Below are 20466 nucleotides of genomic sequence, written 5' to 3'. Positions count from 1 at the left end.
AAAAAACAGCCAGGGCGAAGGGAATCATCCACAGACCCAAATTATAGTAATTTTCCCTTTTGGTTCAAGTGGTTTAGTAAACAATTAGGTTTCAATTAAAGATTTGAGGGCTCCCACCGCAGAGAACGGAGTTCACTCCAACTGCTCTCCTCCGCCAGGCAGAAAATCCTCTTGAAGAAAAGGACACCATTAAAATATAATTTACTCAGAGGCGGTGGCTGGGGGAAGGGGAGCTCAATGGCAGGAATTGGTCTGCAGGAGCGGAGGGGGAGGGGCAGAAATCGCCCGAACCTCCTTTCAGACCAGGCTTCCTCCCATTTATGGGTGCGTGTGTGTGGGGGGGGCATGAGGGTGGAGAAGAGAAGGACACCATGGGGGCAGGAGCCTGGATTGTGGGCATGGGAAGTGCCAGGTCTGGTCCTTTGCAGGCACCTCTGCAGGGCTCGGGCACCTGCACCTTCTGGATGTGGCTGGGAGGGGGCACGCCGGGCATCGTCACCCCTGAGGCCCACAGCCTGACCTGCCCCAGGATCACATCCCCGTGCCCACAACGCATCACTTATAGAATACTTTTCTCTGTTACATATGCCTTTTTTTTTTTTTAAATGCAGTTCGCTCAACCAAGCCGAAGCGGATAAAAATAAAAGCGATTTGTGGTTAAGGCATAGCAGAATTTCTTCTTTCGTTCCACCCCCCATGCCAGGCAAAACGGAAAAGCCATCTGTCTTCAAGGAATGCAGCCCCCACCCCTGACCGAACAGAAATAATAGCTGGACAAATGTCCCCCACCAGCCAAAGGAGACGGAAGGGATGGGCTCTGTTTTTCCATTAAAATCCCCCTCCAGCCACTCTTTGATGGAACGTTTCTTCCAATGAAAAACCATGAAAAATCAGGGCCACGGAAGGGAGGCAGGCGGGGAAGGAAGCTTCCGCTCCCCTGGAGCAGGGACATAGTCAATAAAGGATGACTTTTATCCTTTACTTTGGGATAAATTTGGATAAATTACTTTTGATGCGGGAGTCTTGCACAAACAGCTGGTCAAAATTCAGGGCTGGCTTTTTTACGGCTCAAGGGACTCCGCCTTGGGAGCCCAGGAGCCAATCGCCACTTGGGGGCGTGACCACCCAGAGCGTTTATAAAGCCCCGCCCTCACATCCTCCTGCAGTGCTAAATACATTCTCCTATGGAACTCCGTGCCACTGGAAAAGGCCATGCAAGCGAGATGTGCTGCTTCTTTTTCCTAGGACCCGCCCCCCCACCCGAGGGCATCCAGAACATGCGCAGAGGGCAGAAAGAGGGACTCACCGTGACCCGGAACGGGGTGGTGGCTGCCAGATCCATGCTGGGATTCTTCTCCAGAGCCCCACCCGGCATGCCACGTCTCTGCCCAGTCCTTTCCGGCGGGGAATCTGCAAATGACAGAAAGGAGAAAGACTATTGAGCTGGGGAGAGAGAAAACGGTGCTTAAGAATGACAGAGGCCCCCCCTGCAAGGGCCCCTCATTCTCCCCCCCCCCCTGCCCCCATTCTTTTCCATCAAGGCTTTGGTGAAGGGCTACAATGGATTCACGCCTGCCGGTGAAAAGTACAACCCCAGATTTTCTCTCCCTCTGCACAAACAATCTTGGGGGACACAAGTCTCCTCTTAAGCCATCCTTCCAAGGGCATTATGGAAAACGCGATAGGCTCAAGGCGTCACCCAGAAAGAGATGGATCCCATATGCCAGCATAGGCCGGATTGGAGGCATCCCTGGGCAACTCGAAAGTCCAAAAGAGAGCAAGTTAGAGTAAGCCAGCTTCTCAGACCTGCCCTCAGCGCTTCAGATCGAGCCAAACAACCCCCCGAAAACTGCCCCAAATGCGTTTTTCTCCCCAGTTAGGTCTCCGCTCACGAAGGGCTGCCAGGTCACCCGATGCCTAAATGTTCCTAACTGTTGGTGAGGCGACTCAGGCAGAAAATAAGCCCAGCTCTGCAGGATGGATGTAGACAGGAGCATCAAAGAATAAAAGATGACATTTCTGCCACACAAAGGAAAGAAATCCAGAGCTGGCCTTCTCCTTCCGACTGTTTTCCCGCATTTGATGACTCACGGGTCTGTCATTTCCAGAAAATCAGGCCCTTCACTTAGCGAGGGTTCCAAAATTCTCCTCAGCTCAACTCCCCGGTCTTCAGAGTTTCATATTATCTACCCTTTCTTCTCTCGACAGACACAAAGAAAAACCATTTCCTTCAACCGTCAACAGAGCTGACAGCTGGCACCAAATAGGGTTTGGATCAATCGCCGGTGAAATGGATCCAGAAATGTTTTTATGAGAATTCTCTTTTTCCAATTTTAACCGGGCTCATTGATCCGGCGTGAAGGAGGAAGAGGAGGAGGAGGAGAGGAGAACAGGAGAGGGCGGGGAGCACCTGGTCCGGCTATCTCAGTTTATTAAAAGCTTTCAGGTGCTGCAGTGCACAAAAACTAGTGCCATGTATTTATTTAGTTATTAAATTTATATGCCACCCATCTCGACGTCCAACAGCTCCAGGTGGCTTAAGAAGATTTTGTTAATCATAGCCTGGTGCTCTTGGACTCCTTCTAACATTGGCCACCGCTGGAGTCTCTCCTTCTACAATCTCTTTCTTGAAAGTAAGCCTTATTAGTCTCCAGTAAATGCAAGCATCTATTATTTGGAATCAAGACACGCTTCGTGTTCGGAAAAGCTACCAGAATGTCCAAGGGGAGAAGCCAAGCGCTGGATGGCTGCATGCAGATTCCTGCTCTATTCCAAGGGATTTGGAGAGGGTGGCTAATCTCCTGCAGCGCTAACACGGTTTCGTGTGCGTGTGGCGGTGTTAGCCGTGCACCCAAGCGACTCTCTCGCCCCTCAAAAGGCATCGCTGGGAGGGCTCCCTGCTCGGAAATGACATCCCGGCTGTGCCACTTGAAAGCGAGCAGCTTCAATCTGGCCGTGTGCAGGAGAGGCTTTGTTGGGCTCAGAGGCAGACGCAGCAACTCAAAAGGGGGACCCGGATTCGATTCCTGCCTCTGCGCCCACCTGCGAGCAGGAAAGACTTTCCCTATCCCAGCAGGCCTTAATCCAATCTCCCCAGACGGTGAAATCTGCCAGTTTTCAGCACTTGCAACTGAGGGGGCTTCCGGTTTGTTCTCCCCAGTTCTGAGAACAGCCAGGGCTTGTGCTCAACGGCAACAGCTGTCGGACATCACAGAGGTTTGCAGATCATGTGAAGGCCGTCCTATTTTGCAGGGGCATCTGTTGGTGTCTAGCCCCATCCTCTCTGGGCAGGAGGCTCATAGACGGAATGGCTAGATTAGGGTTGGACTAGAAGACCTCCAAGGTCCCTTCCAACTCCGTTAGTCGGTTAACCTACATTTCTTTCTTGAGTGCAGCGTACCAGCTGTGGTGCAACATGCCAAATATCCAAGGACTCTGTGTGGGCCTGCACGGATCTACTGAGGTTTTAAATTCCAGGGCTTTTTCCTCCTGCCTCTTTGCAGGCCAAATGAGTGGTGGTGGTGGGGGGGTCATAACGGCTCACAGGAGCCTGGTGTGTGTCCCACCTCCTTTGTTCCCGAGGCTGCAGATGCAGAAATGCACATTCAGACGTATCAACATACAGTTGGGCTTTGTGCATCTTTCCTGCCTAGAAATGACCCTCCTTCAAACCTGGCTTTCAAAAATAAAGCTACCAAATCGAGATGCCCCTCTCCTTCCGCATGTAGAAAGGCCAACCGCCGTGGGGCACCAGGATGCCCCAGCTGCAGCAACGCCCGATTATCAATATTTGAAGCACCCCCTTCGTTTCTCGAGGCCAGTACACAATGCTCGAGAAGGCTCGTTGCCTGCACCTTAATGACAGGCGCTCCGTCATCCAAGGAGGGGCTTTTTGACAGCATAAAACCTTTGATAGAAAGCTCAGAATGTGTCAGGCAGGGTGGCTTTACAGCAGCTGCCTTGTGAACCTCCATGTCCAGAGGCAGTCTACCTCAGATTCCAAGCTACTGCAAAGGGGCCTCTGAATGTGAGCCAGCTAGGATTTAAGGAGTACCCAGCCCCACTCCCTAGCCCTCCCCCTTCCTTTCCCTGCGGCCAAGCACCGTTTCCTTGGAGGGGGGGGACGTTCCCAAGTGGCATTTTTGAGCTGCAAGTTTCCCCCTGAGGAATGGAAGCTCTTGGCTATTTCCTCTTTCGGATTAGCAATAACTCCGTATCTTTTTTTTTTTTCCTTTTTCTGCTTAAGAGCCAGGCAACATTTTACAAACTTTGCTAAACGCCACAAAGCAAATAGACAATTTTTAAAAAAGCAAAATATTTTCCAGAAACACAAACAAATTGAAAAAAGAAACATGCTTGTTTGGAGAAGAGTGTTCAGAAAAACAGATCCGGAGAAAGGTTTGCTGATTCTCTGGGGACGCTCCCCTCCCACCCCCACCCCCCCCGTCTCACTCAGCCTAGGAGGGGCAGGAGTCTGATGGGGGCTCAGGCATCAATTCTGCCCCCGTGGTAGACCAAGCTTTTGACCGGCAAGTCAGCAAAGGCCTGGCTTCCAAGAAGTGGAGCCCCCCCACCCAATTCTGCCTTGCAGCTCCAGTGGATTCGCCTCCCCCAGCCCACAGGTGCCCCCACCCCAGGAATCAGCTGCCCGCAGAGGCAGCCTAAGGGCCACAGAGAAGCCCACGGAGGCCTTGGGAAGGCAACACCAGCCTGGCCAGGAGGGAACCCCCAACTTCTGCCAAGTTCTCCCTGCTCAACAGGTGCCCCTGCAGGCTGACTCACCGAAGGGGAAGCAGCGCCCGTCAGAAACCCACGTGCCATGACGAGCTGGGCAGCTCCCAAGGGAGCCTCCTTGGGGAAGAGGGTGACCTCATTGGGTGACGGAAGAAGAGGGTTCTGGGCCCAGCTCTGGAAGGCCGGCGGAGATGGCAGAGATCCGGGGCTGGCAGGAAAGGCCTGGGCCTTGGGGGCTTCCTGGAGTAAGTCCACGGGCTCAGAGGGACCCCAGAGGCAGAGGAGGTGAGAAAGGCTGGGGGCACAAGCCCAAACACACACACGCGCACCCCAATTCTCTTCCAAGGCAGCCCGGCCAATGAGAACTGGGCTTTCCCGTCATCTGATGCCTCCCTTCTGGGCAGCCCATTGGCAGAAAATCCCGACACCCTCCGATCTCTTTAAAGGGGGCGGGGCTTCTGCAGAACCAGGTGGAACTGGATTTACCTGTCCTGCCTTGGCCACACCCCAAACCCACCGAGGGAGCTGCATCACCTGGAGTGAGTTCAGGTATTTTCCTCCCCTGTGCAGTTCTGGGCGGCAAACACAACCGACCGAAGGCCAAGGGGGAGTGTTGCGTTTGCACAGGTTGTGTGGAGAGAACTGGTCCTTGGCTCACTTACAGGAGCTGACAGCAGAAGGAAGGGGAAAGAGACCTGAACCCATTTCCCCTTCCTTGCAGGTTCACAGAATTCAACCACACCTTCTTTATACCGACAATTATCAAGGCTTGATCAGGATCTTTACTGAAGATTGCTCGGTGGCCAAATAAATTTCTGGCCCAGTCTCTGGGAATATCCAAGTGGGAGGGTGGAGCCCACCTTTCCCGAACCTTACAGATTTCGATCAGCCCGAGGGCGTGCGGGTCTCTCTTTCTTGGTCCGTTTGCACTCCTTTAGAGTCCACACAGGGACACCTCTCCGCATGGTTGGTGTCCTTTCTCCCTCCTTTTGTGTTCCTGCCTGGAATGCCCCCCTGGTCAGCCGCAGGTGTGTGCGTGCCTTTCCGCAAAAGCGCTTCTTGCAGATGGCGATTTAGCCAACAAAAACCGACCCCTAACCGTCTAAACTTTGCTTCTGGTTCAGAAGGCAAAATGCAAACAAATCTCTCTCCCAGCTCTACCCGGAGTCAAGTTCAGGCAGGCGGGCAACCCTGCCAGGCCACACCTGGGAAGTTTTGTTTACCTTCCCAGCATCGTCACGAAACCCAGCGCTCTATTTATGTTTCCTAAAAAGGATCCGGGTGGCCTCCTTTCTCCTCCTCTGTCCAACAGCCCTGCTGGGAACGGGCTTTCCAAGGCAGCCGCCGTTCCCCCCCCCACTTTGCGCCATCTAATTCCTCCTTCCTGGAATGCAGGCGGCCCAGCCGAGCGCTCCAGATTCCAGAGGAAATGAGGCCTCTGCCTCACCAGAGGGCACCAGCGTCCTTCTTCTGACTCACGCAAGGAAGCAGGCGGGCACCTGCTCTGGACTGGCACAAGGGTGGAGCTCAGAGGGGCCTGGATTCTGCCCCTGAGCCCACCCTAGGCACAACAATTCACCCTAAAGCCTTTCCTGATTTCCCCCCCAAGAGGAAACTCTCCCCGAAGTTGAAAGTTCTGCCTGGAGGCTGATGGGGATTCAGGAAAGGAGCCCCTGCCAAGGCCAGACCACCTGGGGCAGCCCCCGCTCTCCTCCAAAGCGGGTCCCAGACGGTGAGAGCAGGTAGAGCACCTGAGGCTCATAGACCGCTCGCTCCCCCTCCCCTGGTACATTGGAAAGGAGCGGGACACCAAATATCTACTATACAGAACAGTTCTCCTCCTCCTCCTCCTCCTCCTCCCCTCTTCTACAACCTCGCTGGAAACCCATAATGCAGGATCTTTGAATCCAGCCAAGCTTCTAGTCCTGTGGAAGGCTGGAGCACGAACAAGCACGGGGCAGGGGGACACGCCATTCCATTTCAACTTTGCAAATGCAGGGACTCCTATGTCCTATCCCTTGCCTGACTGTCTCCCATCCCTTTTCAATCTCAGGGGAAGCCAAGCTGTTTGTCCACTGAAACCTGGACAGCAAAACAAGCTGTGCCCCCCAAAGGACAGGACTCCAAGCCAAGGCGGTGGGTACCCCAGTGGCTGAAGCCGGATGGGAGCCACTCTCACCTGCCACCTTTTGTCCCTTCCCAGCTCTCCAAGTCGGGTCTTTCTGGCCTACCGCGCAGAGGCATCTGAGCCAAGATGCTGCCAATGGCCTAATTTATCTCGCTAATGAAGCCCTGTGACTCCAACATCTGTTTCTCCCCTGCAGCTGGGAGGGGAACGATTAAAAAATGATCAGATCTCTCAGCCTGTCACACACTTCCTCCCCTCCCTGCCCCTTGTCAAGTGGACCAGGCTGGGGCTGGCTTTGGAGAGCAAGGACAGGGGTGGTTCCTACCGGTTCTCCCCGGTTCGGGCGAAACGGTAGTAGTGGCAGCGAGAGGCTCCACCCAGACGTCATTATGGAGGCTCTGCGCATATGCAGAAGTGCCGTGCGTGAGTGAAGCAAGTGCGCAAATGCGCACGCTCCCAATTCTGAACCAGTAGTGAAAGTAAGTGGAACCCACTACTGAGCAAGGCCCATCTGGCTGGATCCTTGGACGGCGGGGAGATTTGTAGTTTGGGTCTCCCAGCTGGAAAGGAGAAAGGCCACTGGTGAACTTCAGGGAATCTCCTGCCTTCCATCCTGTTGCCTATTCTAAGACAGGAGGCATCCTGGCACTACTTGACCTGCAAGCTGGACTCCTGAAGACAGGTAAGATTCAGGCCAGGGCACCCCTGAGTCTCTCTGCTCCCCAAGCCTTGCGACTCAGTGTGTGCAAGATGACTTTGGAAGGGCCCCCAAGGGGGTCCCGGACAGCTCCACCTCTGCCGTTCGGCTGGCTCCCTCTGAGACCTTCTGCACAGGCTGCCTACGATCGCTGGGCGCAACCCTGCTCTGCTTTGATGGCAAAGGGGAAGGAGAAAGAAACCGGGTGAAGTCCCAAACTCTTCACTCAGTTGCCATGGATACTGTTTAATCATCAGAGATGAATGCTACTGGTTGCTGTGGCAACCCAAAGGCCCAGGAAGCATCCCGATGCAAGTGATGGTGAGGAGGCAGTCTGTGGGACTCCCTGCTTCAGGACAAAAGTGAGGGGGCTGGAAGGGCCTTACAAGTGAGGACATCTGCTCTGCCCACTGTTAGTTAGCCCAGCCTCTTCTTTTGGCTCCCAAAGAGAGCAGAACATCCAGAATACCTCTAAAAAAAAAAAAACCCAAAAACACAGAGTATATCAAGATACTCCAAACATTTAATCCGACTGGAGTTTTCTGAGGCCTGGCCACGGGGGAGGAGGGTCCTGCATTAAAAGCCATAAACTGTCCTGCCCCCCTCTTCCATTCTTACTGCAGCCAAATCTCCATAGCTCCATTTCTGCTATAGCATTACTTAAATACAGCGGGTCAGTCCAGATGCCCTCAGTGGTCCCCATCGTCCCCTTTTTTTTTTTCTGGCGAGGCCCAGCTGGAGGAGCTGCAGGGAGCACATAAAATGGGCCTCTTTCCTGCACTGTCCCAGAAGGGTAGAAATACAAGTGTTTGGTCTCCTCGGAGCCCCCTCTCCGCCCACCCCTCACCCCAGAATCCACGGGAGCCCCTGGCCGTTCAGAGGAGCCTGCCTCCCCTGGGCCTGCGCCGGCTCTCCCGAACACCAGCCGCCCAAAGCAATGCCCTGCCTTTTCTGACCGGCCTGTCCAGACAGAACAGCCTTCCTTATCTGCAAAGCCAGAAACTCCCAAAGAACAGCAGCAGCAGCAGAAGCAGCAACTCCAGAAACAAACACACCAGAGAGCCAAAAAGCACATCCTGCCAAATATTTATCCAGGAGGAAAAGCTGTTTTATTCTCTTCTTCTCCTCCTCCTCCTGCTGGCGGCATTTGGAAAGCACTGCGGGGCCCTTGCGACTAGAGAAGAAACAAACCGGCTTTGGAATTAACTCCCTTTCTGGGTTTGAAGGAGACAGCGAAACTTAAATTAGCCCGTCTAGTTCGGTTCCCGTAAGAGGCCAATTCCCCAAACTGCCAAAGTGAAGGCCTTCTCCAAGGGCCCCTTTCGAGAGATCTTGGACAGTTGCAGACGGACTTCAACACTGACCAGGGACAGCCTAAATACTCCAGCCCTGCTCTGGAGGCCAAAGGTCATCGGCCCAGCCTCTCCAGATTTGGGCGACCCAGAGCGGCATCTCCGCTGCAGTTCAGGGGTGGCTCAGTGGCTTTGTGGAAGGCCCACAAAGTGTGTGGCAGCCCTGGCTAAACAACGTGGCAGCTCGATCCCAGGAAAAGGCCACGAAAGTCAGGAGAGAAACGGGGCCAAGCTGGAAGAGAAAGAAAACGAAAAGCCTCCTTTCCCTTCACGGGGGCACTTGACTGGAAAGGGCACTTGGGGTCCTGGAAGGGAAGGAGCCGCAGCTCAGCTTATTTTTAACGCTGCATCTGGGTCAGCGGCCGCCTGGAGTCGAATGGGTGGAGGGTGGAGGGGAAGAGCAAGCAAGCAAGCAAGGAAGGAAAGAAGGATGGGGTAGGGGGAAAGGGAGAAGAGGAGAGGAGAGGAGAGGAGAGGAGAGGAGAGGAGAGAAGAGAAGAGAAGAGAAGAGAAGAGAAGAGAAGATGGGAGGCCACCACCACCGGCTGACTTAGAAAAGCCTCTTCAGGGCCCTCAAGGGCCCCTCACCAGCTACAAAGCCCCCAGGGCCAAACACGGAATGAAAGCCGGTCTCTCCTGCTGCTCTGGGATCCAGGCAGGTGCAGAAAACGCCACCTTTGCCCCCAAGCCGGAATCCTCCCTCCCTGCCCGGTCTCTCTCGCCACCCCCGGTGATCCCACTTCCTCCGGGGCCCCTCAGCGCCCCTCGCCCCCTCCTCAAACGCCGCCGCCTCAAGTCGGGGAGCGCCCTTCCTCGGCAAGCGGGGTCCGCCAAGGCCGCCTCCGCTCCAGCCCCGGGCTGAAGGGCTCCGGCCATCCGGGCTCTGCCCTCTGCGCGAGGACGCCGCCCGCCGGAGCGCCTGGCCAGGGGCCCCCCGGCCTCCCGCACCTGCCTGCCGCCGACGCCCCGAGCAGCCTCCTCCGCGCTTCCAGCCCTACAAGACCTCCCGGGCTTCCCGCCAGCCGCGCTTCGCCATCCCGCCGTTCTCGCCGGGAAAGTTCCCAGCGGCTCCTCCAACTTCGCCGCCGCCCCGGCCCGGCTTACCCCGGTGGAAGGGCCGGCTGCGACTCCGCGAACGGCTCCGCTGCCTCTGCAGCCGCGACCTCCGGAGCAGCCGGTAGTAGTACGAGGGTCTTCCGCCACTTTTCCGGCCGTTCATCGACATCTCCGCTCTGGGCGCCGCGGGGCTCAGGAGGAGGCGAAGGCAGCCCCGACCGCCAGGCCCCCAAGCGCCGCCCGCAGCCCTCCCGCCCCCCGGGAAGCTTTGCAGGGACTGGGAAAGGCAGGCGGGCGGGCGGCGGGGAAGAAGGGCGGGCGAGCGGGCGGGAGGAAAGAAGGCCCGGGCTGGATTCTGGCCGCGGCAGAAGGGCGCTGGGGAGGCAGCCTCCCCCCCCCCCCCGCAACCCTCCCAGGGGGACCCTCCCCCGCCTGCTTGGCCCTGGCCTGCTAGCAAGCTGCCCTGCCTCCTACGGCCATCAGCATCCCCCCAACAGGGCCACCTGGGATGCCCCGGCAGCTGCAACCTGTGGGCACCTCTCCAGCTTCCTGCCAGCCTTTGCCAGGAAAGAGGTGCCGCCTCTGAGGCCAGCCGGTCCCTTTTATTCCTTAGGTCACTTCCCCCCCCCCAAATGTGGCATGCAGGGGATGACCAAGAGGCCGACACCGCAAGACCTTTGCTGGACCAAGCTGGGCGGTGAAGCCCGCTGATGGCCAAGCTAGGTGCCTGGAGAAGCCCACAGGAGGGGCACAATGACAGCACCCTGTTTTCATTTTTCCTAAGGGAAGAGCAGAAGCTGCTTTAAGGTAGGCTGCTTCGCAACACGGAGGTTCACAGCATCGGCGGCAGCACTGAGAGAGGTGCCCCTCGAGAGGCAGGAGGAAACCCAGCTGCTACTGCTTGGGCACTGGCCTCGCCCGGCCGCCCTCTCTGAGGAGTCCATGCCAGGTTTTGAGCTGCGCTGAAAGAATCCCAAGAAACTTTCTTGAGGCTGGGGAGCCGGTTGGCGCATGGCTGTGTCCAGGTCAAGCCGTCCATCCTGGCTGGCAGCCGGAGAGGAGGCTGAGCTGGGCGGAAGCAGCTGCCCAAGGAGGGCCTGGCCAGGGAGCCCCAGCTGCTGGCACCCGAGTTAGAAAGGGTCTTGGGGGGGGAGGGGGAGGGAAAGTTCCTTCAAGAAACTTCAGCCTCCTAAATTGCAGCAGTGGCTGATGTGAAGAACCCTTCCTCCTAAGGCAGCAGCCCATAATAGTTCTTTCCCCACCCCATCCCCAGGCCTTCCATGGCACAGGGAGTGTGGTCTCTTGGGGGGGGGCAGCTCTACACTCCAGCCCAACCCCAGGATGATGACTGGGCAAGGGTCGTCCCCCCCCAAGTCTTATAGGGCTCGAATCCTTCCCAGCTTCCCTCTCAAAGCCGGGTTCAGGTTTGGGGGAGCCCTTTTAACGCAGCTGCTGTAAAAACCTTCATGGGGCAGAAGGAAAAAAAAAAGCTTGTTGCCTCTAAAGCTCCCCAGAAAGGCAACTTTGAAAAGCTGCTCTCACCCCAACACCTGCATCCCTCGGCCTCTTGGAACAGCAGCCCCCAGTTTTAAAAAGTAAGACTGCTACTTTTCAACCTTCTGAATCTGCTCTGGCATCCCTTGGAAGCAGTGCGCGACATTAAGGGGGGATTTCAGGGGGTGGAAATCGGCAGAGGGAGGGGGAAGCAAGCAGCAGAAGCTGCCCCGAGCTTGGAAAAATGAGAATTGGATCCAGACAGGGAGGGATGCAGAGGCCGCATCCTCTCCAGACCCCAAAACCTTTTCCTGCCAGCCTCCTTGAGGGGCCTCTGCAAGGCTGAAGAGGACCCGGCCAGGCAGACTTTTGGTCCTACCCGCTCTGCCCCACTGTGGGCAGTTGAGGAGGCTCAATCCGGAGTCTGTGGCTGTGAATGCCAGGCACCCCACAGCACCCCACAGGGGTGAAACTCGATCGGGATGCCCTCTCTGTCCAAGAGGGAAGAGCCAAGACGACCAACATGCTGAAGGGCTTCCGAAGCTCTTTGCCTTCCTTCCTGCCAGCCCCCTCCCCAAAACTGGCTCTCTGTAACTGCCTGGGCCCCCCAGCCCCCTCCCCCATTTCATCCTCATCTTACCCCCCCCCCAAACATGTTCTCTCAAGGATGCACAGCCCCGCTCTGAACGCTGGAAACAGCAGCATCTGGTACAAATATCCAGCGTGAACATTTCTTCCCCCCACCCAAAGACCGCACAACAGACCTGCCCCCACTGCCCCCCACCCACCCCCATTTTGATCTGGCATCCCATAAAAGAAAAAAAAAATCTCATCTGTGAGCAATTAGTCTCCTGGCAGAGGCCGGTTGCTGCTAGTATGAAAGGAAACACTTTAAGAAGGTTTGTTATGGCGGACTGGCCCAGACGGAGGAGGAGGAGGAGGAGGAGGAGGAGGAGGAGGAGGAGGAGGAGGAGTGGGGGGGGGGACCTGGATCCTCTGTTTCCCATCTGGACTGGGGCACAACTCTCCTTTTTACCTCCCTGAGTGAAAGCAGATGTCCCTCTTTACTGAGGGAAGCCCCCACCCCTTTTTCCAGATTTGTAAAAGAAGCCCTTTAAATAATACTTTGCACAGAATTTCGGTCCCCTCTACAAATGGGTTCCTTGGGGGCCGTAAGTCTTCCGTCTCCCCCCCCCCCCAGCAGCTCACTCTTTTTGCACCCTTGCTGGCTTGCTTTGAGCTCTGGAGCTCAGAGAGCAGCTGGGCTCCCACTCCCAAGCTGTGGGGTTGTTACCTGCTGAAGGCACCCCCTTCGTTGGCGGCTGCATTTGTGCCCGGGAGATCTGCAGCTGCATGCTTCAGCATGCTCCTCACTGAGGGCCCGGGCCTCGCGATGGCTCCCCTGGTTCAGAGGCAGCTGGTCAGCAAGAGGAGATCAGCTGTGGCATGGCCGCAAAAACCTGGCCATGTCCAAAGTCAACACGCCAATGGAGAAGGATGGGGTGAATGCAATTTTTCCCGTGTCACTTCTCCCTCGGAATGAGACCCCGTGCCAGGAAAAAATTCTCCCACCTCCTCCACCGGACACCCAGCCGGCGGCTGCCTCTTCTGCCCTCTGGAGGAACAACTGCACAACACAAACTGGATGCACACCAGGAAACCACAATCCTGTTTGTGAAGCAGGACAGGGCAGAGAGAGAGAGAGAGAGAGAGAGAGAGAGAGAGAGAGAGAGAGAGAGAGAGAGAGAGAGGGAAAAGCAGAATGCAAAGGAGGAGCAGCCGGGACTCTCAAGGCTGCTCATGGAACCCCCACTCCTCCGACTCCCCCCCCCCCAATAACTCTGGAGGAAAGCATCCAGCCCATGGCTTGTTCGTTGGCACATGTGTGTGTTTGTGTTCTTGTTTGGAGAGCTGCAAAAGCCTTGCGAGGATCCCAGGCTGAACTGCCTGCCTGCCTGCCCCTCTGTGCAGACCCTCAATCATCCGGGGGGGGGCAGGGCCTCAGGCAGCCCCTCCCCCCCTGGCACCAGGAGGCCTCTGCACTCTTGGCAGGAGAGGGGCAGGAGGACTGAGGCAGCTGTGCCGCTGATGCTGGAGTGGGCCCCTCTGCTCTGGGACCTCAGCCAACTGAAGGGAGCCATCGGATACCTGCGCCTGGCACCGTCCCATCCGGCTGGGTCCCGGCCCACCTGACATCCCAGTGCCCTGCCTCAGGGTTGCTGCCCCCTGCTCCAACTGCCCCCTGGCATGTGCCTCACTTGCAGCCCCCAAGGACAGCGAGGGGGACCGGTGAGGGGCTCGGAGATTATTGGAGGGGGGCATTGAAGACAGCTGGACGGGGAGGGGGAAGCTTCTGGCTCCCGGCCAGCAGACAATGCCATTCTGACTCCAACTTCAACTCCTACCCTCAAAACGAGGCTATAGAGCACTGCACACCAGAACGACGAGACACAAGGACAGTTTTTTCCCGAACGCCATCACTCTGCTCAACAAATAATCCCCTCAACACTGTCAAACTATTCACTAAGTCTGCACTACTATTAATCTTCTCATCGTTCCTATCACCCATCTCCTCCCACTTATGACTGTATGACTGTAATCTTGTTGCTGGTATCCTTACGATTTATATTGATATTGTTTCCTGATTGCTTATTTGTACCCTATGACATCAAATGTTGTACCTTATGATTCTTAACGAATGCATCTTTGCTTTTATGTACACCGAGAGCATATGCACCAAAGACAAATTCCTTCTGTGTCCAATCACACTTGGCCAATAAAAAATTTCTATTCTATTCCATTCCATTCCATTCCATTCTAGCCCACTCCCCTCCCCTCCAGGGGGTTTGGAGATGGGGTCCAGAGCAGCACCCTCTGTGGATGAATGGATCGCCCTGGTGCCCACTCCCCATTTTGCCTGATTGCTCTCCATGCTGGAATTGCTCTCGTGAATTTCCAAGGGTTTAATAAACAGCATGAACTTCAGGCAATTAATTAAGGGAATTAAAATTCAGGCAAAGACGGAAAGAATGGCTCTGTCATGTCTAACAAGGTCACGCTCAGCAGTTAGCAGGTGCCTCTTGGCCTCCAAAGGGGAGCCTGTCGGAGGGTCATCCAGATGCGACCCTCCCCATTTCAGAGGGCTTCTCCTCAAGCTCCCCAAAGTCAAAGCAATGTTAGCAAGGACCCTAACATTGGGCAGAGAAAGAGGCACCATAGGACTCTTAGGTGGATACAGAGTCCAATCTTAAAGGGGTTTAAGGAATTCTAGAACCTACAGGCACGTTTCCAGAGGTAGACTGCCTCTGAATGTGGAGGTTCCACAAAGAAAGCAGGAACTCAAGGAAAGTTTGGAAGCGGAGTAGAATTGGAGGCGGAAAGGTGCCTGCTCTTGGGCGGTGGGGGGAGAGAAATGTTGGTGGGTGGGCATTAGATTTGTCCCAGCAGGTTTATCGGCAAGCCGCCTGAGGGAGGGTCTGCGTTTGCCCCCAAGGCTTTCAGGCCGCCATTGGCCAAACACCAATAAACTTGTTTTACACAGTGAATAAGCAACTCTGGCAGGCGATAAATCGCAAAAGTAATGTTACACGCGGGGTTTTTTTTCACTGTCTGCAGAGTCACACTTTACCGCTTGAGCATTTGTGCAAAACAAGCCCAGCTTTCATTGCTAATAAAACATGGCATTAATTATGCGGCAGAAGAAATGGGAATATCTTGAAATGGCAACCTGCCAACTCTTCCCCCCACCCCCGCTCCCCCATTTGTTCATTCACAGATTTCTTTGTCTTAACAGCGGCAGAGAGAGACATGTTTTCAGGATGCAGCCAATATCTGAAATATTATTCCAAGAAAGAAAGAACGAAAGAAAGGGGGAGAGAGAGAGAAAGAAAGAAAGGGGAAGAGGGAGAAAGAAAGAGTGAGAGAGAGAGAGAAAGAAAAAGAGGGAGAGAGAGAGAGAAAGAGAGGAAAGGGAAGAGAGAAAGAAAGAGAGAGAGAAAGAAAGAAAGAAAAAGAAAGAGTGCTATTATTATTTGCAGATGCATTAAGTGTTCCCAATAGAGAGCAGAACTAAAAATATGAAACTGAGGTCTGTTTTGTTTTTAAAGCGGTTTCAAAGTCAAAGCTTCCCTCCCACCCCCGACTTTAATTAGGCATGCCAGGCACAGATCTGATGTAATTTTGAATGGAGTGACAGAACCATCGAATGACTTGCACCCCAGAGGCCGGTGCCAACGGAAGACACCCCCGTCTTAATGGCAACGGGGTTTGCCCCGTTCACTGAATTTCACCTGGGAGGTGCAGGTTTGATTCTGCAGAAGGCAGTAACTAGGGCTACCTGCCGAAATGGAGAAAGGGTGCAGAATTAGCCATGCGGTTTGGAGACATGCCATCTGCAGATAATAGTTTTATCTCCGTGAATCCTTGGGATCAGTGCTGATCCTATGCAGATCTAGCCAGGACTTCAAGGGAATTTACAACAAGGTAAGAGATAGTGACCAACTGGGAAAGAGAGAAATCTAGAGGGGAAGGGCTGGAAAGTGGAGCCCCCTTACTCTTCAGAGGGGCCTGCCGGAGACCTCTTTTCCTCTCCCTCTACCTCTAAGCCCCCTAGTCCTGTCTGGCTACCCAGCGTGGTCCTTGGGTCTTGCTGCGTTTTGCGTCAAAGGTCTACAGAAAAAGATGCATCGGAGGGGATCCAAATACTTGTCCCAAGCGGTTCCAGATTGCGGCCATCGGATACTCAGAGGTAGACTGCTCTTGATATCAAGGCTCATTTGATTTGGCTTTTGGTGAGCCGGTTTAAGCCTCCTTCATCTACCAGGCATTGTCTGGGGGCTTTGCCAAGTTCGGGGCATTTATTTATTCTCGGCCTGTGCTGGTCGCTGGCTGCCCTAAAGCCACCTGGAAGTGGGAGCCCTTCCTTCACTGTAAAGAGGGGTCTGCGGGGCGGGGGGGGGGGGGTTGGAAAGACCAAGAAAAAAAAGGGATGAACTTAGAAGATAGGAAAATAGGGTCGGAAGGGAACTTGGAGGTCTTCTAGCCCAGCCCGAGCAAGAGGCCCTGTACCATTAGAGCTTCTTTTCATTCTGTTGAAAAGCTAACAGGCTGGTCAGGGTCACCTCTGCACGCCCACATTGGGGGCTTGGGTCCAGCCAGACCCCCTGGCAGCTCTTTAGTTCGTCCTCCTTGGATTAGCCTGGAAGGTCACCGCTCAAGACTCAGAAGAGGGTGAAGAATTCATCCGCAGAGGAGATGGACTGGAAGGGGAGGGAGGCGCATTCCTCGTGGATCAGATAACCCCAAGGGAGCTGCGAAGGGAAAGCCGGCTGCAGCCGAGGCAGATGAGGTTAGGGGGGCAGAGAACCAAGGGGGCCCCCAGCCAGACCCCTGCCACTGGGACCAATGAGCAGGGACCCTCCGGGGGCCCCCTTCCTTCCTTCCTTCCTTCCTTCCTTCCTTCCTTCCTTCCTTCCTTCCTTCCCCTCCCTCCCTCCCTCCCTCCAGAAAAATCAAAGCCTGAATATCGCTTACAGTAACCACCAAACTTTAGATGTTTTTAAACGGGACAAAATCTGAAGGAAGGAGGACTAAGGGCCCTCCAGACTCTTTTCCCAGCCTTTTCTTGTTGGGGAGAGAAGAACTGGAAGGAAAAAAAGGAAAGGCAGAGAGAGAGGAGAGGCGGAAGGAAAGGTGTGCAACGTGTGTATGCGGGGGTCTCCCACACCTTCTGCTGGCTCTTTTAAAAGAGAAATTGAGGGGGGCCTCAATGCTGCAGAATCTTCTTTAAGAGCAGCGTGTTTGCATGCGCTAAGATGTGCATGCGTGTATATGTGTGTGTGCGCACACACATGTATCCATGGGCCCTTCAGCAGCTGCAAATTTCTTTTCACACAACCTGTGCTTGTTGCCAGCAGCTGAGTTTTCATTCAGGGCTCATGCTGTGTGCTTGCCATCAAACCAACTGGGAGGGGGAGGGGGACAGCTGTTTGGGGAGAGGAGGGAGGGAAGGAAGGAAGGTGCCCACAGTTGTGCCAGGCTGCCGAGTGGGGGCAGGGGAGGAGGAGGAAGCCGAGGACTCCTCAGGTGCCCCGAGAAATTACAAGATTCAGAACCGGGGTTAGGGCTTTGGAGACAAAAGCCTCCAAGAAATGGCAGCCTCATTTCGGCCCCCAGGGACCCCCAGGGACTTTCTCCAAGAAGCTTTTGACTGTCAGGGAGGAGAGGGGGGGCTCACAGGGGGCCTGGGGGGGAGACCACAGGGGATGCAGCCAAATGTCAAATGGGACAGGAGAGCCAGCTGGCAGCAGAGGGCAAAGAGTGAGGGGCCGCCGGTGTTCTTGGCACCGGATTCTGCTGGGCACATGACCCAGGATGACCCTCCAGAGCAAAAGAGCCCCCTCAATGCACCTTGACTCACAGGAGTCCCCCAAATTCCCCCACACCCACTTAGGGGCCTGGGATGGCTTGCTCTGCTATGTAGATTCAGCTTATGGTTTGCTCTCTTGCATCAACCCAGTAAATGGGTGGATTCAGCCCCCCCAGTTAAAGAGGGACGTGCAAATCCAGCTTGTCAGCTTCAGCATCTCTCCCCCCCACCACCACCACCACACACACAGACACCGCAAGTTTCTGGGCCCAGATGGATCTGCCTAAAATAGAAGGCTGGAAGACCACGTAAAGCTGGACAGATGAGACCCGGGTCTGCAAAAGGCATTTTCTCCCCAGCCTTTTGGTTCTCAGCCGAGATGGCAACGGCTCCTGCCTGCCTTCCTCCCACACCCAGCTTCCCTTGCCAATCTCCCCCCACCTTCGCTCTCCAGCTCGACGCCATTTCCCCCTGCAGCCATGGGGCTCGTCTTGCTTCCTTCCTTCCAGCGGCCCACCGTTTACCAGCCCCCCCCCCCAGCCCTTCCCCTTTGGCAGGAGCCCTGGGGAAGAATCCGGGACATGGCAGCCCCTCCAGCCCAGCCTTCTGGCAAAAGGAAACTCCTCTCCCCCCCCATTATGGAGGGTGGCAGCTTGCAAATCATACAGGCCTTTTCCCAAATTCCCCCAATCTCTGTGGGTCGGAAAGACGATCCTGTCAGCTGCTACCAATCCAGGACTTCCCTTGTTCTCTCTTGCAATTTCAACTCCAGATTTCTTGTCCCGCCTTCAGGGAAGAAGCCTCCCTCCCTCCCTCCTACAGGCTGAACTTCCCAAGGTCTCCAAACTTTCCTCCTCTCCATGGCAATCAGTCACCTCCTCTAATGAAGCCTGCGGTTCAAGGGCAGTCTACCTGGGAGGAGAGGATGAAGTCAGTCCAGGCTGTTGCTGGCTCACCCCCAGCTGACCAGAGAGCTCCCTCTCCCTTCCTTTCATCCATGCTCACCAAACCTTCACAGCCAAAGTCCACTCCTAGCAATGTACAGCAGGGTTCCCTTTTGGCCCTCTGGGTGCCATTCTCAAACGCCACGCAGGGTCCCTCCCTCCCTCCCTCCCAATTGGCCATCCTGGCACATCTCTGCCACTCTCACAAAGCTCATCTCTACCCCAAAGCCTATCTTACGAGATGAACGTGTGCCACAGATCCACCTGTGAAAATGAAGCGTTCTTCATTCAAGGGCCACAAGGATTATGGAGGGGAAACCAGGGTGAGCCAAAGGCAATCCCTGCGTGCAAAAGATACATAGGAAACTGGGTGGTTCCCACCAGCCACCAGCAAGGGAAGGCTCCTGATCCCGAGGGGATCCTGAGCAGCAATCCGGATCCGCAGCCATCAGGGCCATCGCCGGCTCGGCTGGGAAGGACCGAAAGACAAGATGCATTGAAGAATCTGTGGCTGGTCCACGTCATGTGCGTTGAAATAATATGCTTAAAATGTCTGCGTCGTTTTTGCATTTGTTACAAAAGATGTAAGAAAACCCATTTTTATATACATTTCCATCAAATACGCAGCATTCTCCAATGTACAGACCTCCAAGGGAAGGGAGGGAGGGAGGGAGGGAGGGAGGGAGGAAGGAAGGAAGGAAGGAGATCTGAAGGGGAGCATCTTTTGAAAGACCATCCCTTCCATTTATAACCTTATGATTGCGCTAAGTTCTCAGCATTGCACAAAGATATTTTCTGCCTCCTGAAGAGCTCCCAATCGGGCCCTCTCAAGGCCACATCCTTGCTCATAACAAACTCCACAGAAGTGAACGCCTCTTTTAGTGCTGGACATAAAGGCATCAGTCCTTGGCTGAGTTACTCAACCTGGCCCCCAGGATACTGGCCCCAGACGAGGCCCCTAACCCCACGCACCCTGAGGTCAAAGGCGCTTGGCCTGTCCCTTTCCAAGCCAGCCCCCAACAAAGCCCAGGCTGGAGGGCTCAGCAGCTTGTTCCCCACCCCCAAAACGCAAAGGGGAAATCCCATCCAGGTAGGAGGGACCCTTAAGGTCGGAGCCCCTTACCCCGAGAACTCTCCTCTTGGTCGGATGGGTGGTGCGGCTCCATGGCTTCTAGGAAGGCAGCTGCCAGCCGGGGAGGGTGGAGGGAGCCTCAGCAGTCCAAAGCAGACTCCTCTCCGGTGCTCATCCTCGCAGCCGCCAGATTTACGAGCTCCGGCCAGCTCCGTAAGGGAACCCGTCTCTTCCTTGGCATGGCACAGCCGGGCAGCTCTCCTGGTCTGACAGGTGACCTTTGGGTCTGGCTGGCCCTTGTCCAGCCCTGAGGCCGGAGAGGCATCTCTGGCCCTCCCTGCCCCAAGTCCTACCCTCTTCCCAGGAATGGGAAGAAAGTGGCAAGGCTGCCCAGGAGCAGAGCTGCCAGGAGGGCCGAAGAGGGGGAGGGCAAAGCAGGAGGGTGGGCCAAGGCAACCTCCAAACCCCCTTCTTGCACGACACAAAAGCCGACGGAGGATTTGGCCTCGACCAAGAAGAGCCCCAGAGTCTCGGGGGCTGGGAGAAGACCTCTGCTGCCTCTCGCCTTTCGGGATGCCAGAGCCCCCTCCTCCGCCTCAGAAGGTCTGCAACGACCAATGTC

At 55.4% G+C, this 20466-nt stretch overlaps 1 protein-coding gene across 1 annotated transcript in view; it reads right to left on the bottom strand.

Annotated features, from left to right (window-relative positions):
* DAB2IP (DAB2 interacting protein) overlaps window positions 1-10158 on the bottom strand; it is a 59750-nt gene extending 49592 nt beyond the window's left edge. Inside the window, exons 1-2 of the mRNA XM_070955482.1 lie at window positions 10016-10158; window positions 1307-1410 (exon numbers count right to left, since the gene is read on the bottom strand). Coding sequence (XP_070811583.1) covers window positions 1307-1410; window positions 10016-10136 — 225 coding nt within the window. The 5' untranslated portion in view covers window positions 10137-10158. The remainder of the gene's footprint in view (window positions 1-1306; window positions 1411-10015) is intronic.
* Between the last annotated feature and the right edge of the window lie 10308 nt (window positions 10159-20466).

This window comes from Pituophis catenifer, unplaced genomic scaffold (assembly GCF_029215685.1).
Source record: "Pituophis catenifer annectens isolate HBS135680 unplaced genomic scaffold, rPitCat1.0.hap2 SCAF_17, whole genome shotgun sequence".
In the NCBI taxonomy this organism is placed as follows: domain Eukaryota; kingdom Metazoa; phylum Chordata; class Lepidosauria; order Squamata; family Colubridae; genus Pituophis; species Pituophis catenifer.
The sequence above is the reverse complement of the archived record's forward strand: the minus strand, read 5'-3'. Positions and strand labels throughout refer to the sequence as shown.